Source organism: Brassica rapa, chromosome A07 (genome assembly GCF_000309985.2).
Source record: "Brassica rapa cultivar Chiifu-401-42 chromosome A07, CAAS_Brap_v3.01, whole genome shotgun sequence".
In the NCBI taxonomy this organism is placed as follows: domain Eukaryota; kingdom Viridiplantae; phylum Streptophyta; class Magnoliopsida; order Brassicales; family Brassicaceae; genus Brassica; species Brassica rapa.
The window spans coordinates 13,440,871-13,468,743 of record NC_024801.2 but is presented as its reverse complement, the minus strand read 5'-3'; the positions used below and the strand labels follow the sequence as shown (position 1 = coordinate 13,468,743).

The 27,873-nt window shown below is 35.0% G+C and overlaps 3 protein-coding genes and 1 pseudogene across 5 annotated transcripts; 3 read left to right on the top strand and 1 right to left on the bottom strand.

Moving 5' to 3' along the window:
• Positions 1-267: 267 nt before the first annotated feature.
• Positions 268-2,843, bottom strand: LOC103829346 (endoplasmic reticulum-Golgi intermediate compartment protein 3). 2 transcript variants are annotated; one of them, XM_009105005.3, is made up of 12 exons: positions 2,535-2,824; positions 2,360-2,433; positions 2,201-2,284; positions 2,036-2,116; positions 1,863-1,943; positions 1,653-1,745; positions 1,376-1,555; positions 1,225-1,292; positions 1,092-1,143; positions 952-1,005; positions 756-848; positions 268-683 (listed from the first exon to the last, which is right to left on the bottom strand). In XM_009105005.3, the coding sequence occupies exons 1-12, from the start codon at positions 2,662-2,664 to the stop codon at positions 525-527; spliced, it is 1,149 nt and encodes a 382-aa protein (XP_009103253.1). In that variant the 5' UTR covers positions 2,665-2,824; the 3' UTR covers positions 268-524. The 2 variants fall into 2 exon arrangements, with proteins under 2 accessions (XP_009103253.1, XP_033130846.1); XM_033274955.1 differs by having other exon boundaries at positions 1,092-1,292; positions 2,535-2,843.
• Positions 2,844-3,073: 230 nt separating this feature from the next.
• LOC103829345 lies at positions 3,074-9,422 on the top strand (annotated as a pseudogene).
• Positions 9,423-9,993: 571 nt separating this feature from the next.
• On the top strand, positions 9,994-13,056 carry LOC103829343 (F-box protein At1g22220-like). Its single transcript, XM_009105003.3, has one exon. The coding sequence runs from the start codon at positions 11,974-11,976 to the stop codon at positions 12,928-12,930; it is 957 nt and encodes a 318-aa protein (XP_009103251.2). The 5' UTR covers positions 9,994-11,973; the 3' UTR covers positions 12,931-13,056.
• Positions 13,057-15,033: 1,977 nt separating this feature from the next.
• LOC103829342 lies at positions 15,034-17,497 on the top strand. 2 transcript variants are annotated; one of them, XM_033274969.1, is made up of 2 exons: positions 15,034-15,438; positions 15,532-17,497. In XM_033274969.1, the coding sequence occupies exons 1-2, from the start codon at positions 15,096-15,098 to the stop codon at positions 15,936-15,938; spliced, it is 750 nt and encodes a 249-aa protein (XP_033130860.1). In that variant the 5' UTR covers positions 15,034-15,095; the 3' UTR covers positions 15,939-17,497. The 2 variants fall into 2 exon arrangements, with proteins under 2 accessions (XP_033130860.1, XP_009103250.1); XM_009105002.3 differs by having other exon boundaries at positions 15,034-16,168.
• Positions 17,498-27,873: the final 10,376 nt, after the last annotated feature.

The following is a 27,873-nucleotide window of genomic DNA, read 5'->3' as shown; positions in this document are numbered from 1 at the left end:
AATCTCAATTATTGAATGTTTTCTTTCCGTTTCATCACTCAAATTTTGTGAGCTTGTACATCTTTTGATCAAAAAATTTCTTCTATCACCCTCTTCAATCTCTGTAATTACTAATGCTCGGACCCAAATTTTTTCTTTTTCATTTTCACTAATTTCACGGGTATTTCCCTCGTATTAATATTTTTCCTATTCACTTTCACTAGTATCACAGATGTCACCATTTAATAGATTAATTTTTAAAACAAAAATTAAAATAGCAAAATCATATTAAAATTAAAAGAAAATATAAGAGTTTGTTGTTTACAGTGTTGAAAACGAAAGTATAAAAAGATTTTGTGTATTGAAAAAGGAAAAGATACATAATTAAAAAGGTAAAGTGAAAATTTCTCAGATCCCTTCATAATCAAACATTGTTGCTTGCCAGACTCATCAAACCTAATGTCTAACTGTAAAACCCCGTTCAAGGTCAACCAGTCTCTGATCAAGAAAGTGTGAAGAATATATATATAATAAAACAAACAAACTCAGTTGAATTTACCAATCTCCATTTTCTTCTTAATTGCTCTTTGTCCATGGTATATGAACGAATCCACTATTCCTGATACGGTGAAGATACCTCCTACTATAGCACAAACATTTGTTAGGAAGTGCAAGAACTCCACATGCTGCTCCTCAAATATCACCTTAAACAAACAAACCAATCAAAGTTAGAATGTCTTTAGGATTAACACAAGAAACAAAACTCCAAAACAGACCTTAATCGGCGAAAGATCATAGTAGAAGAAAACACCAGGCGGAGATTGCATTCGACCTGCTTCCATTTTCTGGAAATGTTCTGTCACAGAGAACTTTACCCCCCCAAAAAAAAGAAACCAAACTTGTTACATTTTTACCCAAAAAAATGAAAAAGGCTAAAAATGTTTAAACAGAGATTTGGAGATGTAGCTTCACCTGGTTTGACTGAATGGTATGCCCATGAACATCAGTGTAAATGCTTGGTACCACCTACAACACCAGTCCCATTTCTTTATCATTATACTCAATATTTTCTATAGTATGCAGAAGCTAAACTCGATAGAGATGGGGCTAACCTTGACGAAATATTGATACACGCCATTTTGTTTCTCCTGATTCCACTGCACACTGAGAGAACCAAGATAATATTTCAGATGATAAGACGATAAAAGGCCTGTATAATGAATTGGGAGAGAGAGAAGTTTATACCCATCTAGAGGGTTCACTACACCGGGGAAAAAGTCTCCAAAGGCCAGCCTGTTAACCTTGTGGCTAATCTGTGTAGAGATACAACGGAGTCAAACCAAACATGAGCTATATATATAAGAGAAGCTGAAACAAGAAGGGAACTTCTCATTACATTGTAGTTCCCTTGCTGGAAAAATATAAGATCACCAAATTGGAAACCGGATTGATGAAAGCTTTGTCCTGGAACGAAATGAAAATTCCCAGCGACTTTATTAACTTCCAAGAAACCGTGAAGGTTACAGCCTTCACCTTCTTCATCTTTCACCTTTTGCACATATCCTTCTCTTTTACACTGAGATTGAATAAATAAAGAATATTATACAACTAGATGCAAAGACCACAAACTAAGTAACAAGATCAACACAATATTGTTGTTTATGCGAGTATACCTGGTCGATAGATTCAGGGTCAGAGAGGGCCCAACCTTTCTTTCGATAAGCTTCACGAACTTCTTCACATGAATTACAACAAGTATCATCCGTCTATAAATTGTAAAGAAAATGACAACCACAACAGACATGTAAAGAGGATCAGAACATGTTACCACCAAAATAAATGTAACAACACTAAATTTACTCTGTTGAACTAGAGAAATTTACCGTTTCGGCTCCAAAGCAGGAACCACAATACGTTTCATTGTGCTCCAACCTTCCACCATGTTTCTGTAAAGGTTTCTCAATCTGGGGATAAAGACAATTACAACAAAGAATCAGAGCTTTAACACTTTTCGCAATGGAATCAAAAATGGCACCTGAGTCTTAGGAAAACAAACCTTAGTATGACCAATTCCATCTTGTTTGGACTCAATGACATTGCCATGAGAGTCTAATCTTCTTTTAATAATATCATGTCGCTGAACAATCACAATAAAAAAAATCAGACAAAGCGTCAAGAGTCACATAGATTTGAAAAAAAACAATTCTTGAGCAGCACATACCACATCAAGGTGCCGCTCTCCGCTAATATCCATTGTATCAATACTAATGATCGAGCATTGAAGCGCAGGGAACGTAACATCAAACTGCAAAATGCACATGGTCAATTCATAAAACAAGTAGCAAACTCAAAACTAGTAGCAACGGCACAAAGCTTTTACATTGATACGTAGCTTCTCTCCTCTTGACGTATCAACACGGAGCTGAGTCTCCGTAACAGGATGCATATAAAGCCCTAAAAGCCCACCAAGAATATTTTAAAAAAAAACTCAAAACCCACAAATAAAAATCAAAACTTTCGAGCTTTGAAGTATCGTAGAAGGGAAATGCACTTACGAAGCTCGGAGAAGAAGAGAATTAGCATGAGGAGGGAGGAGAAGAGGGTGATGAGGCCGCCGGAAAGAGTACGGTTGTAGAAATCTTCATTGATTTTGGGGTAAGCGTCCAGATTCCTCAACCTGTTCATCACGCCCACCTTCCAGGGGTTTCGAATTTTACTTGAATTTTGACGGATTCAACGGAAGAAGGAGAAGGTGATTCCAATTCAACGGGTAATCAATCAACGGAAGATGCGTCAACGAGGATCTCTCGGATTTTTCTCTTCCTTAATTAGGCAAGTGAATCTCTGCATACGCTTCCCTTTCACTACGTCGTCGTATTACCTTTTGGGCTCTTATTAAATCATTAAGGCCCATTTTCACTTAGAGATGGCAAATGGGCTCTCCCGGATCGCTTCGGCTTTTTTCCTATCATCCCCTACACACGCCAAATGTTAAAGTCACACATCAAAAAAAAGTCAACTTGTTATACTTAACATTAATGAAGAAGAACCGAGACTGTAACATGCTGGTCTACCAACAATCTTAACAATTTACATCAATGTACAAGAAACCGAGACTGTAATATGATCAAGCAATAAGCATAACATTAATGAACAAGCAACCGAGACTTTAATATGGTCAAGCAACGAGAAACAATCTTAACAATGAAACTTGCACCAGTTTAGTAAAAAATTGAGCACAAACATACCATTTTCACTTTTCTATTTGAGCAAGAAAAGCAGCAACTTCAAAATATATGTTGCTCATGCTCGACACTTGACTTAGCAAGCATGAAAACTAGCGAGAAAACCACCAAAGACAAATCACGTGAATATGGTAATCCAAGGTTTTTCTAAACTGCTAACAAGTGTCTTAACGATTCGATCACTGCCTTTTGTTCAGTATGTTAGGAATGAGCAGGAACACAAAGCAAAAGTACGATATCTACCAGTTGAACACCGAATACATTAACTTCTATTACTTCCTGCTAGTATAGATAAATGAATAAAAGTCGGGGGAAAAAATGCAGATATGAAGTCATGACGAAATTCACACATACCAATCTAGTTCTAAACCAAGTCTCTGGCAACCACAATGTAAGCATCCACTAGAGTCTTGACAATGCATCTGAACTTTTGTCCTAAATAGTCTCAGAAACTTAGTACTTGGTCTATGAGCATTCATCATAATAATTTTCAATCATAAATACTTAGTTCCGATTTCTTCCATGGGATATGCTTAAGACAGCGTATATAACCAATTTGAACACTGGCAATGCTTCGTGAAGGCCGAGCAACAAAGGGAAGCCATTGATGATATCAGCTCCATCGCAAACCAAGATGGAGGTGGTGGCTCGGAGAAGAAGAGAAGCTATTGTGGCGGATCGAAGAAGAAGAGAAGCTACGGTGGTGGATCCTCTCCTGAATTGCCATTTTCTCAGAGTCTTTCGTAGGTGAGTAATCCAAGAGTCTTTGGAAGGACATTTCGCTTAGGTTGAACTAAATTAACCAAAGAAGCCGGATTCATTTCTTTGATTTATTGTACACTAATGCTAATGAAGCTGAATTCCAAAAGTACTATTTTTATCCACCATAAAAAAGTCACAATAGGTCCATTTCATTAATAACATAATATAACATAATAATCAATAAGAATATTATAATAAATTAATTTTAACTATAAATTTGAATCTTATTTTTAGTTATAGAAAAATCTGTTGAGAAAAATCTAACAAAATCTTACTAAGCTTTTTAAATATTTTTTAATTAAATAATGTTTAATTAATTTCGTAATTAATGATATAATTTAAATTAATATTAATTAAATTTTATTATAAAACATAAAAAGTTCTATGCTACTTTTTACAAATTTATAATTATAATCTGTATTATATTAAAGTAGAAGTATTATATAAAAATATGAAAAGATATATTAAACTGGTAAATTAACTTATTTAATTTTTTAGAAAAGCTTTCATATATAAATTATCATTTAACATTAAACGGATTAAAATAAGTTAACTACATAATATTTTATACCAAAATAAAGTTATTAACATATGTTGAAATTTTATTTCTACAACTATATATTTTTCAAAATATCATATGTTGAAGAAGATCCTTAATTTGATTATTTCAAATTATATATTAATTATACCAAACTTGAAAATGTAATAACAATTAATAAAAGAGTAAAAGACATAAACAAAATCACTATATATTAATAAAATAATAAAAAAACATAAAAAATAAGATTTAATAGTTATATAATACATTACACTAAAATATAAATCATATATATTCAAAAATTGTATGATAATGTCAAAGTTTATAAAATGAAAAATTCCCGCACGAATGTGCGGGATAAAGTCTAGTTTCTTGTTATAAAAGGAGATAAGTACAGAATGTTAACTAAAATAAAAACGTTATCGGTTCCAAAAATAAATAGCGGAACAAGTATTGTTACCATTGATAATAATAAAAGAGACTGTGATAAAGTTAAAAACGCCAAAATGTGCAAACTATTACTATATGGTAAACATAAATCAAATTCAAAATGTTAGGCGGTGACACTTCTTACTTGTGTGGACATGGTAAACATAAATCAAATTCAAAATGTTAGGTGGTGAGACTTTTTACTTGTGTGGACATACCATTGTAGAAAAGAAACATCTTGATGATAAACTAATTTTGTGTCAAAATATGTAATGTAGTTTAGAACAAGGTCGAGATATATCTGATATTTATCTGTTAAATTAATGGATAATATCTTCTGTTTACTGCAAGCTTAAAACATACATTTAAAGATTTGGATTTTAGCCGATAACCAAATATCAAAGAATTAAGGGCTGTTCGTTTGGTTGCCGCAAGTACCGACGGCAGCAGCAGCGTTAACATTATGCGTCAACTCTTGTTCGTTTCGTTGACGTAGAAAGTTACGTCTGACGCCGCGTCCGAACGCTGCGTCCTGCAACTGACGCAGATAAAATCTGCGGTCGCGACATAATATGCGGTAGCGTCAGCGACAGCGTTAACGTCTGCGAAACGAACAACAATTGTTCTCATTGACGCTGCCGCCGCTGCTGACGCTGACGCCAAAACATGCGACAACCAAACGAATAGGACTTTATAAGACTATAGAGCGGATATGCAATCATAAATTATTGTTTTTAACATCTAATCATAAGAAATTTTTCTTTTTTACAACAATAGAAGAAAATATTAATCGGCCAAAAATTGTATTAGATATCATATAACACATCAGAGGTACATTGTTGTGTTTTCTTCAACGTAATTCATTAGCTCAATGGGTAAGATACTGAAGTATAAAAAAACAAATGCCCAATATTGAAATGAAGACCAAATCGATAAAAGACAGTACAACTGTAACATGAAACTAAATAGCTGTCCTCCACCGACTGAAACCAGGCCAAGTGCCACCTAAATAGGCTCGCAAACATGAATAACCCCTACAAAATTATATTTTCCGTTGCTCGTAAACAAGAAACATGTTGAAATATGTGTAATGAGGACATTTTAGGATGTACTTACTACGTATGACTTCTATAAATATATATATATATATATATATATATATATATATATATATGTATATGTTTTTTAATTTTTATAAACAATCAACTACGGAAAAAAAGACTTAGTCCTACAAAAGTGGATTAGCATACTGTATAACTTGAATTTGAAATATTATTTGAATTGATTATCTGTTACAATTCATCATTTAAATTATTTGAGCCGAAATCTAATCCTAAATTGGCCATGTAATAATAATCTAGTTTCTAAAGAATCAATGAAGTGTCTCTAACAACAAAAAGGAGCATGATCAACGCCAGAATCAATATTTTCTTTTTATATAAACCAAAAAAAACGTACGTACCGTAAACGTACTTTCTTCAAAACCATTCAATTCTTCACAACACAATCACCATGGACGAACACGAACCAGACAACCTCTCGAGCTTACCACTAGAGCTTCTCCTCTACATCATCAGCTTCCTCCCTTTCGAGTCCGCAAGACTAATCCCTTTCGTCTCCACACGGTGTAGGTCCGTTTGGAGCCAAGCCTTAGTCTTCGCTCACATCCACAACGGCTCCATCGAGGACGTCTCTCATGCGTTATCTAGCTTCATCCACAACTTCAACGAACACGATCCGTCTAAAAACACTCGAAAAATGGAGTTACACTTCGACAAGTCAACCTTCGTGTCAACTATTATCGCACCTCATAACGTCATGCATATGAACTTCTTCTCTAACGGTTCTAAGAACGAAGAGAGCTATTGCTGGCGAATTGAGATCAAAGATCAGATCCCGAGACGTGTCGAGCGAAGCGGTTTTTTGGTGAAGACGCTTTGTTTAGACTCGGTGGATTCGTTAACCCACGAGGTGGTTTCCTCCATGGTGTTAGATTGTTCTTTGCTTGAGAACCTCAAGATTTGTGGTTGCAAGGGTTTGACTTCTCTCACTATTGATTCACCAACTAAGCTTGTTCACTTATCTATCTCGGATTGTCCGAAGATGAGATATCTCGATATTAGATCACCGAAGCTTAAAACTCTTCATTACCAAGGATTTCTACCTTCGATCAAGATCCATGAACATTTTAACCTGACCAATGCGATTTTCAACGTAAGACAAGGCCCAAGCTATCACAATAATTCTTTAGACATCGGTCCTCTCTTGCTGATCATCAAGAACTCTCAATCTCTTGCACTTTGCAGATGGATGTTCGAGGTAACAAAGACGATCTCTATATCTTTTATTTTACAATAAAAATATACTCTCTATATATGTATATATTGGAGGTTTCACACATATTAGTTTTTGATTTTATATACATCATTGTCTATAATTAGCTATTTCTTATAATTTTAAAATAATTAAAATTCAATAAATATAAATATATTTTTTAAGTTTGCAATTTATATTAATTATATTTATTGCTTAATAACAATACATATACAACGTAAAACATATATATTTTGAAATAATATTTTCTAAAACATGTGTATCATTTTAAAACAGAAAAATATTAATCATGCACTTCTGTTATTGAGTTTGTGAAAGAAAAAAGGATTTTATCACATTTAATTCATTTTCCGATATTAGGACATGCTTTTGAGAGTTATCTCATATATATTATTTGAGAAGCATTACAACATTTTTTGTAGCCACATGTCATCATTATAATGATTCTTAGAATCTTTAGAGAAATAGGTTGATCCATCTAAATATATAATAAACTTTTTATTAAACTAACCATAAATACATTATTAATGTGCTTTATTATTTCCATAAATAAAATTACGGAATTACCTAATATGGCTAAAGTATATATGACAATTAATGACTTTGAATAATAAAGATTTGATAAAAATAAGTGTATCTTATATTATATTTGTTTAATTTTAAACTATTAAAATAAATTAAACAATCATAGTAACCATTTAATAAAAATTAAAAAATTTCTTTATATGTTGTATTTTAAATTTTTAAAAACGAGTATAAATTACTAAAACCATTTAAAGTTTCACATTTAAATTTTGTGATCTATGGTTTACAAGTTTTGTTATGACATGATACAAATAATTAAAAAATCATATAAGTTGAAAGTCTCATTTAATAAATATTAAAAATAAAAAATATATAAAAATATATATGTATATATATATTAAATTAAATTATATGTCATATAAGAAAATAAATAAATATCTTAATTTTGAAATTTACTTTTAAAATATTTTTGATAAAAATTTGAAAAAATATTGACAAATTAATTTTTAAAAATATTATAAATTACATAAATTATTAATCGCACAACGAAAATTTTGTTATCAGTAATTTAAACTTTTTGCTATAACAAATACAAATTATAAAAAAAAACATGAGCAAAAAGCATCATTTAATAAATATTAATATTAAAATATATATATATATATATATATGTTACTATCATTTAAATTTAATTATATACCATATCAAATAAAAAAAATATTTTTTTGGATTAATAAAATTTATTTATATGTTTGCACCAGCTTAATTATATAGGTAATAGTTACTGATTTTTTAAGTTCTTAATATATATTTATTATTTCATAATAGCTTAGAAACAAATAATATATAAAATAATTTTTATATATAACATTCATCACGCGCAAGGCGCGGATCTTAACCTAGTATATTACTATTTTTGTTTATAGGAACTAATCAAACCGTCCATATCCTCTTCTTGGACATCATTTCAATTCTACAAGTTACATGAATTGCGGTGGATTGATAACTCGATGAAACAAGAAAACATTAATTCCCTGATCTCTTTTCTCAAGCTTTGCCCTTCAATCGAGCGCATCTTCATTACTGTAAGTGTCAAGCACCTAAAATATTCGTTAGTTTATACCTTTTGAGTTTATATTCTAATAACTTCTATTATTTCGAAGATGGATTTGAATACTTATAGTTCAAAAGAAGACATTATTGACTTATTGTTGATGATGACCATCAGAGCAAGCATGCAAGAACACTAAAGAACTTAAAACTTCTCAAGTTGGAAGGATCCAAGAGAGAAGACGATAAGAATCAACTGATAGTGGCTTTGCAGGAGATAGTCAATATCGATCAGCCTCTGCTTATACTGTTTTAACTCCGATTAGCTAGGAACGGGAGCAACAAAAGATTGTATGTCTAAAGATACACGCATGAACATGCTTTAATCAGGTTGCTGTCACACTCACACGTGGGTTTATGCTTCTTGCGTTACAAGAAACCCTCCTCAAAACAAAAATCAAACTTGGCTGTTTCGTCAGGATTCACTGATTAATGATGTTCACCAGTACCTATATTATTATAATGTGTACTATGATAAAGAATTTCCAAAATCACCAACACTGATTGCGCATGTGTATATACATTTATTAGTTTTCTCAAACGAAAAGTTGTATTTCTTATGATTTTTGGTATGAAAAATTGCATCTATTGCTTATGTCTTTTCAAAATATTTTGAAAATCTAAATATATTGTGTTTTTTAACATTTTTCTAATACAAATCATTTTTTTTTCCTTTTACTAGTGGTCTCGCCGAGATAGTGTGTATTTTTTTTCGACAAAACAATTTCTTTATTAATTAACTGGACGAAACATAAATTCTGTGCAAACTACAAGTAAGCCAAAACGAAGGATTAATACAAGACGATGAGCAGGAACATTTGCTTGACGCGGAGTATGAGTAAAAACAAATTCTGGAAAACTGTGAGATGTAAGCAGTATACCCAAACATATGTTATGCAGATGGCGGTAGTGAAATTTTTATTTTGAAAAATGCATGTTAGAGACTGTTTTAGATTTTAAAAATTTATTTGAATAGTCACAACTATTTGGTTTGAATAGTTACATTCTTCCAATTTAAAGGTAGTTATTTAAAGGTAGTTATTTTTAAAAGATACTTATAAAAAAAGTTACAATTTTTCAATTTTTAAAAATATTTATATGAATTTTTAGAAAATACACAACTTTCCAATATTAAACTCTTCGAAAATACACAACATTTTTGACATTTCTTAGAAAATACACAACTTTTCAATTTAGAAAAGTCACAACTTTTTAATATAGAATTTTTTTTTAAAAACACAACTTTTTGACATCTTTTAGAAAAAAAATAATTTTTCAACATGAGTGAGATTCACAACCTTTAGAATTAATCAGAATTGCTATTATCGGTACATATATTAATATAATTTATAGTTTTATGCTAACGGAACTATACAGTCTGCATCAAATGTTTTTTTATTTTAATTTTCTGATAGCAAATGGAATCAAAAACTAAATAGTGTGGACAGAATGATGCCATTTTTATAGCAAGGCATATTCCATTTTTTTTAACCAGTTAAAACTATAATTCAAGGAACCCTTCTCATTTAATATTCCGCTTGGAATATTATTTGATTGAAAGAATCTTTTATTTAATATACCTTTCTAAATTCTCTATTAAAAAAACAAATACTGTAAACATATTTCTATTTAATCATAATATAACGTCATCATTAGACCACCACCGTCTGATTAGCATTATAATACTAGTGACGTAATAGTTACAAAAAAATAATTTGGACATGATCAATCATCCATAGTGATCATGAATTCAAAATTAAATACTCTCTTTCCGTTTCACAAAGATAAATTTTTTAATATTTTTACACATATTAAAAAAACATATTAAACTATCATTTTTTTGTAATTTCGATTTTCAATAACTTTTAATCAATACTAATTCAATAAAGTCAATTAATTTTTTCGAAGTTTACAATTTTTTTATAAAAAATCCAAAAATACATCTTTGTGAAACAATTTTTTTTTCTAAAAAATTTATCAGAAGGTAGTATAAATATACTGAATTCCAGTTTTTAATGTTTCCTCATTAAAAATCCGGACATGTCCTCACTTGTATTATTTATGTGTATTTATTTATAGGAAACAGAATGTGACCCTTCAAATACCAAAGAGTTCAAATCTTTCATCATCGTACATATAACATAAGTGTGTATTTAGAAGTTTTGGGATGAACTACTTTATAAACGTATGATAACATTAACAGAAAATGAAAACGGTTGAAGAATTTGCAATAACTAACTCCAAAAAATAGTTACTCTAATTTAGTGAATACTGCTCACTCGGATCCAGCTTATTTAAAATTTTGTCACAATATTACTATTTTTGAAGTTTTCTAATAAAAATTAGTACATATTAGTCTTATGTCATAGATTAAAATTTAGCCGATTTTCGAGATATCGCGGTTAAGACATCATATTTATGGAATTAACAGGAACATACTATATATGTATATTTTGGAAGTCTTTTTAAATATTTTTGATATGTAGTTTAAAAATAAATATAGATAGGATTTAGTATACATTGTATATAGTATACATGTCTAAATCGGCTGTATGCCCCCATTGTTAAATAGACTAATCGTTTTTCGTCAGAATCATCCTCAATTTTTCGTTGAAACTTTCAAATAAATCATTTTTGATGAACTTATGAGCTAAGCTAGTACAAACTACCATAAAAGATATGAATCCATTAAAAAGATTCTATTATATATATGATTCTTCTTGGATTTTTCCTGTCCGAATCAAGATAATGGTATTAAAACAAGCGTGGAGCATCGATCAAGGAAGGCTTATAGACCGTCCGATGTAATCCTTTTGAAAATTTCAAACTAACCAAAATAAAAATAGCATTAAAAGACGGCAAGTGCAAGAAAACGATATTTCCTTTGTTTTTGGGTTTACCCCTCTTTACCGGAGTAGTATAAATAAAACTATATGCTACACTCTCCTGACTCCGACCAAAGCAAAATAATAGAAACTCAAAAACATAGAGAGATAAGAGAGATAACAAAACAGAAACTCTCTTCTTCGTTCCAAAGGTTTTAAACGAAAGATGGACGTTTTTGATGGACTTCCAGATGCGATCGTTGTCGATATCTTGAACAAAGTCGGTGACGTCAAAACCTTACATCGTTGCAGTTCTGTCTGCAAGCGATTCAACTCGCTTGTACCTCAGTCCGAGTCACTCTTCTTCCGACTCGACCAGGACGTTACCACCGAGTCACGGCCCGATTCTCCCGTCAGCAACATTTTCCAATCATTAGTCAAGTCCTTCCAAGGCTTCCTCTCTTTATTCTCTAAACCGGCTAAACCGATCCGGTTCACGAATCTTTCACCGAATATTCCTTCCAAGATTCTATCTCGGTTTGACCGGATCAAGAATCTTGAGGTCGAGCTTCCCGGCGGCGATGTAAGCCTTGAGAAAGGCGCCGCCGTTAAGTGGAAAGCAGAGTTTGGTAAAACTCTTAAAACATGCGTCGTCGTCGCGTTTCGCTCCGCCTCCACCGTGTCCTCTTCTTCTCCGGGCGGTGAGTCAGACGCCATTGGACTGGAAACGCGCGTGGTGTGGACGATAAGCGCTTTGATGGCCGCGTCGACTCGTCATTTTTTGATGAGCGAAGTCGTGAAGGAGCATAAAGAAATGGAAAGTTTGGTGATGCATGACGTAGGAGGAGAAGGCACGGTGGTGATGGGAACAGAGGGTCTGAGAGAGTTTGGAAACACGGAGGAGGCGCGTGGGGGAGAAGCAGACGAACGCGTGATGAAAAACCGGCGGAGTGTTGTCCCGAAAGTGAGGATGAGCATGAGGCACGCGCCGTCGCTTAAGCTCAAAAGCGGCATCTATTTAGAATCTGCGACGCTCGTGATGGTAAGGCCGAGCGAAGGATATTCCGACGTTGGAGATGATGAGTTGGCGACGGAGGCTTTCGCCGGGAACTGTATGTACGGTGAAGCGGTGGTCGCTTTGTTAAAACGTGAGAAGATTAATTTAGAAATTAATTCATTTTAAGCTTTTATTGGGCCTTGTAATGGGCTTTTAGGGCTTTCTAGTAGGAAATGTCATTTTCTTGCACGTGTGTCGTGTGTCGTGTGGCTCGTGTGCGCATTTACATATATTATAAAGCTGGCTTCAACCTTTGACTTGCGTATATTTTTGGTCAATATTCGAAAGCATATACGGATTTTGATTCTCTAATGACCAAAAAGATACAATAATATGGCATGAATTGTGCCGGAAAACGTCAGAAGTTTACTAAGAAAATTCGTTCAGTGACGTCTGAGTATTTGTTATAGAATGTAGACGTCACTCAAAAATATTTTAAATCCCAACTATTAAATCGAATAGAGCCTATAGAGCCTTTTCTAATCTTCAAAAACAGTTTAATGTTGTTTTTTCTTATCTTAATCGAGATATATCATACTTGTGACGCGTGGTGTTTATTCTTCTTGAGTTTTTGTTATATGGTGTAGTGATGAATTTAGATCAGTGCTATAAACTCTTATTCTTTATTATTGTATTTGTTTATACAATTTGTATATCTATTTGCAATATGATTTAGTGGAAAGACCTTAACATGTAGGATCTTGATTACAGAAATTGATTAAATGTTATTTGATCCATCATACGTATCATGTTAATTTTATTCGATGACTTATTGTTAATGATGCTCAATTGTTTACGATTTTGCTATCTGAACACTTTATACATTAGACATGCGAGTTTTCGACAATCATGTAAGAAGAAAAGAGAGATGAGGGACTTGTTGAAACATTTTATTCTGTAGATATTCTATTAATTTGCTATTCAGTTGGTTATGAAACATAAATTATTGTTTAGACGTTAACATAACTGTTGATCTTTTCAGAATGCTAAAACATCATTTTTAGGACTAGTGGAAATGAGATTGAAATAATATTGGTCTTAGATTACTTTTATGTATAGGCATACGGAATTGACAAACAATAGATTCTGACATCATTAGAAATACATAATCTAAGGTGGTTATCATTGTTTTTGCCACTAAGTGGCATCGTGACCAAAAGGACATCGTTGCTTAGCCACTAACACACTAATTTAATCACGTTCGTTGTTATAAATTTCAAAAGCTGCGGAAGTTATAAACATGGGGACTATAAGGTCGAAGATCTGGTGGTCCCATACATGTTACATGATTACCAATGAGCTCTTGTATTTGGAATGGATATACTATAACAAAACATCTCTTATAATTAAAACTTTGTTAGTGCGGAGTTTAGCTCAACTATTGTCCATAGGTACGAATGATGACTAAGTCTAATACGTTAGATTAAAGTGTTAGGTAGAACATTTTGTTGGTATGCAAACGAGAAATCCAAGTCGAATTGAATACAAAGCTTATTCACCAATTGAGCACATTCACCAATTGAGCCCACTTTGAATAGATAACAATATCCCTTTGCCATTCTTTTTATCATTCATTCAATGTGTATAACAACATTAGAAAAGTGGACCTTTTTTTTTGTCAAAGAAAAGTGAACCTTTAAAATGATCAATTTATTGGCTACTTGATCATCAACCATCACCCTTGTCACATTCTTATCTTTCTTTCTTTTCTTTATAGAAACAAAATACTGAATTTTAATGTTTAAATGATGATAATATATTTCAAGAATCTATGATGCAAAAAAGAAAACCATAAATTAATTTTAAAAATACACAAACTTACGGGTTGCTAAATATAATTTACGAAAACATATAATTAATGGGGTAATTGAAGGATAATTCACCCTATTAGTTGAGGGATCATGATTCAAGTCATTTCATCATGATTTTAGTTACGGTTTTGCCTGCTTAAAATAGCGCGAAATTTTGTTTTTCTTTTAATTCAACCATCATTTTTTATGGTACCAACAAAACTTATAAAACAAAATATCAATTTATATATAATTAATATTTTTAATAAAGTAAACAAAGGAAACAATTATAATAATTTGCCATGGCAGAAAGTATTATCTTATTGCAAAAGCTCAGCTAAAAAGCTAAAAGAAACAAAATTTTAAGAAAAATATGAATAGAAAGCAAACTTTTAAACCTAAAGAGAGAACCACTCAACCACACGTCAAAAGCTAAAGCACCATCCTATAAATCTAAGAAGCAAGCGAAGAAGAAGAGAGAATCAAACTGAAAAAAAAAAGATGATCAGAGGAGGAGGAGGAAAGTCTTCAGGTTACTCTGCAGATCTGATGGGTTGTTTCCCTTCAAGAACACGCTTGTCTTTACATTCTAAATCCATTTTTAGCCCTTCTCATTCCTTTATCCGCCGTGAAAATGCTCCTCACCACCGCCGCAGCTTCAGTAAGCTCTCAGGAAGCGGCGGCAGCCTGCATAATAGTCAAAGAGAGGTAGCAGAAGAACCAACGTCGCCGCAAGTCACGTGTGCCGGTCAGATCAAAGTGCGGTCTAGTAAACGCAGTGGTGGAGGCAAGAATTGGCAGTCGTTAGCGGAGATAAAGAAGATACATCGAACCAAGTCGGAGGGTAAGTTTTTGGGGATTAAGAAGGATATCATGGGGTTCTTGACGTGTCTCCGTGATCTTGATTTTCGGTGTTTCGGTGCGTTTCCTCCCGTAGATGCAGTCTCCCACGAAGAGGAAGATGAAGATGAAGACGAAGCTTCGGGGAGTGTTTTCTCAAAATGGTCTAAGGTTCTACACGAAAAGAAAAAAGCGTTTACAGACGCTGAAACTGCGGTTCCGCGGCTTCCGCCGCCAAACGCGTTGTTGCTAATGCGGTGCAGATCTGCGCGGGCAGACAATGAATGTGAAAACACTGAAAAAGATAGAGGAGAAGACGAGAAGGAGACAGTGATAAAGAAGAAGGATCTGAGAACATTGATGGAGAAAGAGAAAAATGTAAATATGGTGGTGATGAATTACGACACAAACTGTTACAAACTCTCTCCAGACATCTCCAAGGAAACATGGGTTGTAGGTGGAACTCAAGATCTTCTGCTCCGAAGTCAAAGCTGGAAGAGATAATCTTTGTTATTGATCATTGGTAAATCCTTTTGTAAAACTAATACATTTTCTTGTGAGGTGTTACTTTTTTTGGGCAAGTGAGTAATAACTTATAAGTAAGCTTTTATTACAATAATATTAATAACATTCATGTAATTTTGAGACTGGTTCCGTAAAATTTTCTCTCTATAATACACCAAAAAGTTATTTGTATTGTTCATAATGAGCCGGTAGTAAATAACATTGGTCAACTCAAAACAAAACTGAGTACCTTACGTCCCAAGTTATCTTTTTTCGTGCATTTCCTAATTGTGGAAATCTGAATTACTAATTTTTCAAGTCACATACTGAGCGACAACAATTCCAAGAGACTATTGTTGATTAACTGTTTATGCTTGATCTTGATTCCTTTAGCGATTCTATCTTGATCTTAGGTTAGATTCGATCTGTTTCTTCTACGTATATGCATAAACGTAAAGAACAAGAAAATTGTTTACCCAGACTTCGTTTCCTACTGTCTGGGGAGAGATCGAAACTCTCAAGCTTTCACTATAGCTCACTTGATCGTTACAAAGTCTCGGTATGAACTTATACACTCTGAAATACACTACCGGTAATCAGATTCTCAGTAGAAGCAGCAGAGGATTCTTCTTCGCCTGATCCGTTGCTCTTCTATCTCGAGATAAGACTCTCTCTTTTCGATCTTCGATCTCTCTCTCTTCCTTTCTTCTCTCTCTCACTTCTCTGCGTTCTGTTTGCAGGTGTGAGCTCGCGCAGAAGATGACGCTGACTCAGCATCCTTATAACGGCCTAACCGAAAGTGCGAATCGAGCTTGCAGCTGGGCCTTTGCGCATTACGGCCCAATCAGATAACTGAAGCCCGCGAGAATGACGATGGGCTCGTTCGAAGTCGAAGCCTTCTTAACAAAACTCCACCTCTTTGACTTCGGACATCTTCGAGAAATCCTTAGACAACCCCCTTTGTCCTTTCTCTCTCTAGACGTCACTGCTCTCTCTTGAGTCTACAAACCGATGAACCTCACCTTAACCCTTTTCCCTTTCTGATCAATCACCACTCTTGATGAATTCTGATCTTCACTCAAACAGATCTCTCACTGAGTACCAGCTGACTAAGAAACCGTACTCCTTTGCAGAACTGACTTTCCTTTCCAACCTCTCCACCTGAAGCCTCACTTTCGTGACAGCTTCAACACTCTCAGGTAACTCCATTTTCGATTTCCTTCCCAAATATACTTGCATCTCTTCGAACTATTAATTTGTATCAGCTTAGTCTTCTGCTACTCATGTAGATTTACCTTTCCTTTTCCGAGATGCACTCTGAAGTTACCTTGAGCCACGGTTGCGTTTAGACGATGTTTAGACCTTCACGGCAGAGCTGGAACTTTGAACCAGGTACCGTTTTAGTCAAGAAGTCTGCTAGGTTGATGGATGTGTGGATCTTAGATAGAGTAACCCATCCCTTTGTCACTATGTCTCTGATGAAATGAAACTCTGTGTCCATGTGTTTAGTTCGTTCATGATGAACTGTGTTCTTGGATAATGCGATTGCACTTTGAGAATCGCAGTGTATCCTTACACTGCTCTGCTCAAAACCCATTTCTGTGCAGATTCCCCTTAACCAGATAGCTTCTTTCACCGCCAGAGTAAGAGCCATATATTCAGCTTCGGTGGTTGAGAGAGCTACGACTGACTGCAATCCTGACTTCCATGACACAGTATTACCTCCAAACTTAAACACAATCCCTGAAACTGATCTTCGCTTGTCCAAATCCGTAGAATAGTCAGAATCTGAAAACCCTTCAACGATAAGCTCTGAGCTTCTTCTGAAGGTCAAACATAGATCATAAGTTCCTCTCACATACCTCAGGATCCATTTAGCTGCCTCCCAATGTTCCCTGCTCGGATGTGACATGAATCTGCAAACTAGACCCACTGCAAATCCTAAGTCTGGACGTGAACCAACCATGGCATACATCAAACTTCCCACGACACTCGCATATGGAACATTCTTCATATGTTCAAACTCTTCTGCTCTTTCCTTTGGATGTAGGCTTTTTAGTTTGAAATGTGACGCCGTAGGTGTAACAACAGGTTTAGCCTCATACATTCCAAAAGTTTTTAGAACCTTTTCCAGATACCTCTGTTGAGATAAGACCAAAGTTCCCTTCTCTCTGTCACGGATTATATCCATTCCCAAGATCCTAGAGGCCTGTCCCAAATCCTTCATTTCAAATTCCTTACTCAAACTATCTTTTAGAGCTTGGATTACCTTCGGATTACCTGATGCAATCAGCATGTCATCTACATACAGCAACAAATATACAGCCCTCTTGGTGTTGACATCCTTCATGTATACACACGGATCAAACTTGCTTTTCTGAAACTCAATCTTCTGCATAAAGCTATCAAACTTCAAGTTCCATTGCCTAGGTGATTGCTTCAACCCATAAAGAGACTTCTTTAACAAACAAACTTTGTCTTCATCTCCCTTTTTCACAAAACCTTCGGGTTGTTCCATAAGTATCCTCTCCTCTAACTCTCCGTGTAGGAATGCAGTTTTTACATCCATCTGCTCCAATTCGTAATCAAGATTCACAACCAATGATAGAAGAATACGAATCGAAACATGCTTCACAACTGGAGAGAAAATTTCGTTGTAATCAACCCCTTCCTTTTGTGAATAGCCTTTCGCAACCACTCTTCCTTTGTATCTTTTATCTTCTACCCCTGGTATCCCTGGTTTCAGTTTGAAGATCCACTTGCATCCAACAAGTTTCTGATTCTTTGGTCTTTCAACTAAAACCCACGTCCCGCTCTTCTCAAGCGAATTCATTTCCTCGTTTGCTGCTCCTTTCCAAAACTTTCTTTCTTTGCATTCCATAGCTTCCTTATACGTCTTTGGCTCCTCTACTTCCAATTCTTCTGCGACAAGTAAAGCATAAGCCACCAGATTTGCATCTTCAAACCTCGATGGAGGCTTCACATTCTTTCTGCGAGCTCTGTCTCTTGCCAGCACATATTCATCGAGAGACTGATTCCTTTGTTCTGAACTCTTGTCTTCTTCATCAGAACTAACTGAGCCCTCTGAACCTGCAGTATCAAGTTCTATATCCTCAGCATCGAAGTCTTCAGATTCATCTGACTCCTGTGAACCTCCACCTTGACCAGAAGATTCTCCGACTTCAAAACTTTGTGATGATGGTCCTTGAATCAAATCACTTCTGAACGAGACTCGTTTTCCTTTCTTCTTATTTTCCAAGTTCATCTTATCCTTTTCCTGAGTGTTAGAATCACCTTGACTCTTTACATCTTTAAACACTTCGTCTTCATGAAATACAACATTTCGGCTCGTAACACATTTGCCCTCATCTTCCATCCAAATGCGATATCCTTTCACACCAAATGGGTATCCTACAAACGTTCCCTTTAACGCTCTTGGACTTGTCTTTTCCTGAATGGTGTGAACATATGCTGAGCACCCGAACCGTCTGAGATGAGACAAGTCTGGTTTCCGTCCTGACCATACCTCCTCTGGTAGCTTAAACCCTATAGTAGAGTTAGGAGTTCTGTTTATCAAATAGACTGCTGTAGAGGTAGCCTCAGCCCAAAATTCTTGACCCAAACCCGTCTCAGATAACATGCTTCTGACCTTATCCATTATAGTTCTGTTCATTCTCTCTGAAACACCATTCTGCTGAGGCGTGTAGGTACAAGTTCTGTGTCTTCTCAGTCCTGACTTTCTGCATAACTCATCAAATTTCGTATTGCAAAACTCGAGACCGTTATCAGTACGTAGGCACTTTATCCTTTTACCTGTCTGGTTCTCTACAGCCTCTTTCCAATCTTTGAATTTCTCGAAGGCTTCATCTTTAGTTCTCAAGAAGTATACCCAAACCTTCTTAGAAAAATCATCAATAAAGCTCACAAAGTATTTGCAACCTCCCAAGCTCTCTGGTGTAGACGGTGAGCCCCATAAGTCTGAATGAACGTAATCAAGGATAGCATTTGTTGTGTGTTTCGCAGTAGGGAAACTCTGCTTGTGCGATTTTCCTAATACACAACTTTCGCAAAACTCCAGCTTGTCCATTTCCTTTAGATGAATGTACTTCTCTTTTATAAGTACGTTCATGTTTGACACGCTCATATGTCCAAGTCTTGAGTGCCACAACTTGGTCATATCAGGTTCAGCTTTGGTGATGTTGACTTCAGCTCGTGACACTTTTCCTTGAAGATAGTATAGACCATCTCGATATTTCCCTGAAATAACTCTCTGCTTATCTTTGTAAAAGTCAACCCTGAAATTTCCTCCTTCATACGTACATCCTGCTTTTTCTAGAAGACCATAGGAAATTAAGTTTCTGCTGATGTTAGGCATGTATCTTACCTCAGTTAAGATCACTTCAATACCATCTTCATTTGTGACTCGAATTTTCCCAATTCCTTTGACTTCGCTCTGTGTGTTGTTTGCCATGAGAACCTTTCCGCCTTCCAAATCCTTAAAGTCAAACAAGACTCCCTTTTGAGGAGTAATATGAAATGAACAGCCGGAATCCAAAACCCATTCCTCCTTGGTATCTTGGACACTTACTGTGAGCACAATTGGTTGTCTTGGTTTGGCAGCAACATTCACTGAGCTTGTATTCTCGTTCTTGTTTCCCTGATTGTTCCAGTTCTGAGGACACTCTCTTTTCCAATGACCATCTTTACCGCAGATAAAACATCCAGTTTTATTTGAGGTTTTGTTTGATCTGTTCCTGGATTGTGGTCTCCCATCATGTGACTTTGATCTGCCTCTCGCAAACTTTCCATTTCCTCTGTTTCCCTTATCTTTCTGTCTGCCTCGAGATTCAACATATAGTCCTTCTGAATTCGACTTTGCCTTTCCTGTTAACCCTTTCTGCTTCAACTCAGTCTCTTTAGCATATGCTGATGTAGTAACATCTCTTAGAGTTAACGTATCTTTCCCTGTTCCATACTTCAGCGTGTGTACTAAAGCTTCATACTGTGGTGGTAGGCTTGTCAAGACCTGTATGGCTTGATCTTCGTCACTCACTTGTATGTTAAGGCTTGCCAAATCTCCTATCAGTTTCAGAAATACGTCAAGGTTTTCTTCGATACTTTTTGACTCTTCCATCTTATAACTCGCAAACTGTTGCTTCAGATAAATGCGGTTAGGGAGAGTCTTGGTCTGATAGTCGCGCTCCAAAGCTTTCCACATTGCTAGAGCTGTTGGTTCAGCCATTACCTTTCTCAGAATCATGTCACTTAAGCACGTCCCCATTAGATTCTTTGCTCTTGTATCCTTAGCTACCTTCATCGGATCGAGTACTGGTGATGCTCCCTCTTCTAACTTCTCTGAGCTCTTGTAGAGGTTCGCATCTTCTTCAAGTGCTGATGCTAATCCCTGTATCTCAAGTTGGCCTAGCAGCTTGTATTTCCACATACCAAAATCTCCTTTCCCGTCAAACTTGTCCATCTCGAACCGACCTTTAGTGGGCTCCATTGCGTTCTCAATCTTAAAGAACCTGTTTCCAACAAACTCAAGCCACAAGATCACCGATCAAATATCAGCGATCTGAATCAATAAACCTGATCTGATCGCAACCTCCCTATCAAGCAACCTATGCTCTGATACCACTTGTTGATTAACTGTTTATGCTTGATCTTGATTCCTTTAGCGATTCTATCTTGATCTTAGGTTAGATTCGATCTGTTTCTTCTACGTATATGCATAAACGTAAAGAACAAGAAAATTGTTTACCCAGACTTCGTTTCCTACTGTCTGGGGAGAGATCGAAACTCTCAAGCTTTCACTATAGCTCACTTGATCGTTACAAAGTCTCGGTATGAACTTATACACTCTGAAATACACTACCGGTAATCAGATTCTCAGTAGAAGCAGCAGAGGATTCTTCTTCGCCTGATCCGTTGCTCTTCTATCTCGAGATAAGACTCTCTCTTTTCGATCTTCGATCTCTCTCTCTTCCTTTCTTCTCTCTCTCACTTCTCTGCGTTCTGTTTGCAGGTGTGAGCTCGCGCAGAAGATGACGCTGACTCAGCATCCTTATAACGGCCTAACCGAAAGTGCGAATCGAGCTTGCAGCTGGGCCTTTGCGCATTACGGCCCAATCAGATAACTGAAGCCCGCGAGAATGACGATGGGCTCGTTCGAAGTCGAAGCCTTCTTAACAACTATATAATCAACTAACCGCGTCTCGTCTACCTTATAGCTAGAATCAATTATATCAGTAACGTTTAATACTTAACACGAATTTCCCAATAGAAAGATAACATGTATACGGGCAAATTATGAAAGTATCAGTTTAATAACTTTTATAATTAGTTTGTTTCTCAGTTTGATTCGTGATTGATTTTCTTTACGATTAGAGAGCCTCGACCAATATCAATTGGACTCTTTCGCTTTACTTTATAACTATATATCTCTATTGAATTGTAATTTCATGAAACCTATTTATAATTTACAAGCATTAATGTATATCAGAAGAATTGGAGAATCAAAATTATGCAAGGGTTCTTAAGTTTCCTTAATATCTAAATTATCTATGTTAAAACTTTGTCTGATAAGATTCTTTTGGTTGACTTATGAAATTTCAAAGTCAGAAAGGAGTACAATCCAAAGACACGACTGTAAGACCCTCTTGAGCGATATCTGCTCAAGTTCTTTAGACTAGTAGTAGTTGGTTATAATGTAACTATATACAGTTCAGACACGACAATAGTATTTGTGATATGCCCTCTTGGTGTATTTGTATCATTCACAACATTTAAAACATACATTAGTTGTAACACTGAAGACTGTTTAGTACTAAGCCACCATATTTTTCACCTTTATGTTTTTATTTTGAAGAAAGTTTTTTTAATGGTATTTTATTTATTACTTCAAAATGAAACAATAAAAAATCATTACTATAAATATTCTCTAAAATCGTGGCTATAGAGCCAAAAATCATGGTTATGTACTTATGTGAAAACACCATAATTCTCGGTGTAAATGTTTTTGTGGCTATAGCTCGTGGCTAGAAAAAATGTGCCTGACTAATTAGCAACGAGTTTTCCACGACCAATTCATGGCTAATTTAGCTACAATTGTTTTCAGCGATTTCTCGTGGCTATATATAGACACAATTTAACCATAGGTTTACCATGGCTATTTAAATTAAAGTATAAAACAATTTTAGTGTTACAACTAATGTATTGAATTGCGGATAATTTAGCCAGAATTACATAAAATAGATTTATGTTGAAATGATTAGATTTAAGTTTCGAACTGAGTATAAACAAAATAAGATTTAGTGTTTGAAATATATAATTAAAGTTTGAAGTTTAGGGATTTAGGGTATAGATATAGGGTTTAGAATTTAAATTTAACATTTGGGTTTATATATTTTATTTTTTTTATATTTAACTTATAGTGATTAGATTTATGATTTTGTGTTAAACTAGTAGTAATTATATTTATGAATTAGTTTTAAAAATTAAATTTTAATGTGTTTACTATATAGGGTTTGAAGTATGAAATGATGTTTGATATTTGGATTTTAAGGTTTAAAGTTTAATTTATGATTTACAATATATTTTTTTAAATGGAGTTTAAGTTTAGATTTTAAGTTTGAAAAAGATTTGATTTATGGTTTTGTATGTGAGGTTTAAAATTTGTATTTAGGATATAGGTTTGAGATATGTAGTTTAGTGTTTAGATTTATATTTAGAAAATACTTTACAAAATAGATTTAGAGTTTTAAGTTTAATATTGGGGTTTACAATATGAAAATATTAAATATGGAGATTGAGTTTAGTATTTAGGATATAAGATTTAAATTAAAGGTTTAGGATATAGGATATAAATTTTTTTTAATATAGCCACAAAACTTACGTGGCAAAATCATGGCTACTAACACATTTACCAAAATAAGTTATATACGTTAGTATTATTCAATTAGTTTCAAAGTTTCATTTGATATTTTCATATAATTATATGTTTATATCAAATAGCATGAAACCATTCATTTCTAAGCACTTTAGCTCGATTATATATGGTGTTTCCTTACAAAATATGATATTATGTGTTTGTTTAATTATATTATGTAGTAATTTTATTATATGATCATGTAATTTATATTAAATAGTGATTGTGTTGGATTATTTTTAAAGTAAAACAATTGAGTAATATTAATAAATATGAAAAGTGAAATGTTATTAGTAATTAATGATAATGTTAAATATGAAATACATTTATAATATTCTTTTACAAAAAATAAAGCAAATCATTAAAGTAAATATTATTTTGTTTCTTTTCTTTATTAAAAAAATATAAGAAAATTAAAGATAAAAATAAAATCAATCATTGAATTGATGTTACACAGTTACTTACCGGTAACAACTTAGAAACGATAGCCTGACTCAAAGGTTCTTGTGAACAAAATAAATATCTATAGTGTTGGATCCTACTATGAAATTCTCTCGATTTCACCCCTAAATTATGGAGGAATAACTGATGTCAAAAAAATATGATGGAGGAATAATTGGGCTATAAATTTTATTATGAAGTAGTTGTTTCCCTTTCTTTTACTGCTCAAATTTTGAAATTTAAAATAAAATAAAATAAGATGTTATCTATATTGATCCAAAAAAAAATTATATTCTAGACAGCATTTATTGTTTTTCGAATGAGAATATCTAATAACTAACCAGACTAAGTACACTAGTTTCTTGATTCAATTTCACATCATCTTTTTTTTTCACCTCATCGTTCAACACAAATTTAACTCTATATACTAAAATGATTTTGTTTAATAAAATTTAACATCATGTTTTACTAATTAATAATTATTTTTTATATTTCTAAATTAAATAAACCTAGTTTCTATTTATAGAGACTTTTAAATGATAAATTTTTGTATAAAAAATAAAATAACTTATTTAATTTATAATGTGATGATTGGTTTTAAATAACTAAAAATATATGAAAATATCAAAAATCTTTAGAAAGTTACATGTGTCGTCGGTGGTCTCCATTTTCTTCTTATTCAACATGTTGAATCTTTTGAACACCAAACCATCCACACATCAAATTTCAACTATTGAATCTTTTATTCAACACTTCCATTGTAGATGATGCGATATGATCATTAAGTGACAGAGCCACATACAATAGAGTGGGGCCACTAAACCCAACAAAATTTTAAAAATTAGTGTAAAGTTACAAAGGTCTAAGAAGGGGAATAAGAAGATATGCTCATGACATGACATGGTTCAACCCATTGAATATCGATCTGATTGTTTTTTTTTTTTTTTTTTTTTGACGACAAACACCATGTTTTATTAATTCAGGACGAAAAGGTTAGCTTGTGGGGCTAACCACGTCGGAATCAGAGAGTTTACATGGGAGAAAATAGAATTTTGGAGACGAGCCCCTTTAGCAAGGAGGTCAGCTCTTACATTATAAGTACGCTTAATAAACGAAATAGAGAAAACAGTAAACTCAGAAACCAAAAAGGTGAACTCATTCCATTCTGAAGCCAAACTTGGCCAATCTTCTTCTTCATGTATCAGCTTAACCAGCTGTAGGCAATCCGATTCAAAGGACATCGAAAGATAACCGAGTTGCAAAGATTTTTTCATTGCACAAAGCAAGATATTAAACTCAGCATGAAGTGGGGAAGAAACTTGGTTCATCCCAAAAGAGCCGTAGGTATGAGAACCAGGCTCGAAATCAAATACACATCCACCTCCAAAGATGGTTGAATTCGGCACCCAGGATGCGTCCACTTGGCATCGAGGTAGTGGTGATTCATTCAAAACATCTGTACTGGTAGTTGTTGTTTGCGCTTTATGTGGTGATAGTATTTGTGCAACACGCCACTCTTCTTCTTCGCGATTTGCATGACAGACTATATCCGGCGGTAGGATATCCTTGCCATTAAAAATTTTCTCGTTGCGTGCTTTCCAGATGAACCACAGGATCCATGGGAAACGGCCCAGCGCAGAGGTAGGAGTACCTATGGTCTTTGCTCGGAGAAGTAGATAATCAAAATTATCGACAAGCGAATCGCTCGGGAAAGCACCCGGAGATGACGGTATGTCCGATAGGGCCCAGGTCTGGAGAGCCGGAGGGCACCTGAACAAGCAATGGTTGACGGTTTCTTCTTCGTTGCCACATCTTGGGCACAGCCGCTCTCTTCCACAGTGTCTATCAGCCAGCCTGCTACAGGTTGCGATGCAGTCTGAAAGAGATTGCCACAAGAAATGTTTGATCTTACGAGATGTTTTCAGCTTCCATATCATGGCTTTAAGGACGGTCGTGCTTGGCTCAGTAACTTGATCTGCCTTCTTTTCTTCTTTCAATTGCGACGCTAGCTCATAACCGGATTTGACAGTATATTGACCTGATTTTGTATAAGCCCAGCAGAAGCCGTCCGCCTTACCATTATAGCTTGGTCGTAAACTCCGTATTAACGGGATGTCGCTTGGGTCTATCAACGCCTCAATGATATCCATTCTCCACTGTTTCGAAGTCTCATCAATGAGATGACTAACCAGAAGATCTTGATCACGATAAGCACCTGTGTCTAAGGCTGATCGTGGTGGGGATGTCGGGATCCACGGGTCAAGCCATACCCGCGTACTGCTTCCTGATCCTATCGTCTTCTTCAGGCCTTCTCGCAAAAGATCTTGAGCCGCTAGGATACTTCTCCATCCGTAGGATGGGGAATTTGACGATCTGACCTCCATAGGACTACAATGTCGGAAATATCTTCCTTTCAGGACACGAGCCAATAGAGAATTTGGGTGATGGAGGAGTCTCCAGAGTTGCTTGGCTAACAAGGCCAGATTGAAGTCATGTAGGTCTCTGAAGCCTAACCCCCCTTTATCAAAGGACAAACATATTTTATCCCAAGCTATCCAATGAAGACCTCTGTTATTGGCTTTCGTACTCCACCAAAACTTCGCTATTGCACCTTGGAGCTTATTAATGATTTCCTTTGGTAAGAGGAAGCAAGACATTACGTACGTCGGTAAGGCTTGTGCTACCGATTTTAATAAAACTTCCTTACCACCTTTTGATAGGAGTCTTGCCGACCAGGAGTTGATACGCTCATTTAAACGATCCCGGATGAAAGCAAAGACTTGGCGTTTTGATCCACAAATTTTCTCCGGCAACCCAAGATACATTCCCATACCACCTTCCTTTTGTATACCAAGAGTTTGCTTTAGAATTCTTTTAAGGTCCTGGTCTACTTTGCTACCAAATAAGATAGATGATTTTCCGGGGTTTAGTTGCTGTCCCGATGCCCGCCCATAGAGGTTTATGATCCTCATCAACTCAGCACATTGCTGGACATCAGCTTTACAGAAGAAGAGACTGTCGTCTGCGAAAAGGAGATGCGATACTGAAGGGCTCGCTCTAGCAATCTTTAAGCCTGATATTCTTCCTTCTTCTTCTGCACCTTTCAGCTGAGAAGTACGAGCTTCAGTCAATAAAATAAAAAGGAAAGGCGACAGAGGATCACCCTGGCGTAAACCTCGAGTAGGTTGTATATTCCCTTTTGGTTCACCATTTACCAGGATCTGGTAAGACACCGAAGAAACACACCATCGAATCCAGGAGACCCAGGTATCGGCAAAACCCATTTTTAGTAGAAGAGCCTCCAGGAAATTCCATTCCACCCGATCGTAAGCTTTACTCATATCCGTCTTTATTGCCACAAATTTTGCCTTGCACATAGGGTTGGTACGTAGGGCATGAAAAGATTCTTGTGCCAGCAGAATATTATCAGATATGAGTCTCTTCGCCACAAAGGCGGATTGAGTCTCCGAAATCAGCTTCGGGAGTAGTTTTTTCAGACGAGAACATAGGATCTTTGAGATTATCTTGTAGCTGACATTGCACAGGCTAATAGGCCGGAACTCAGCC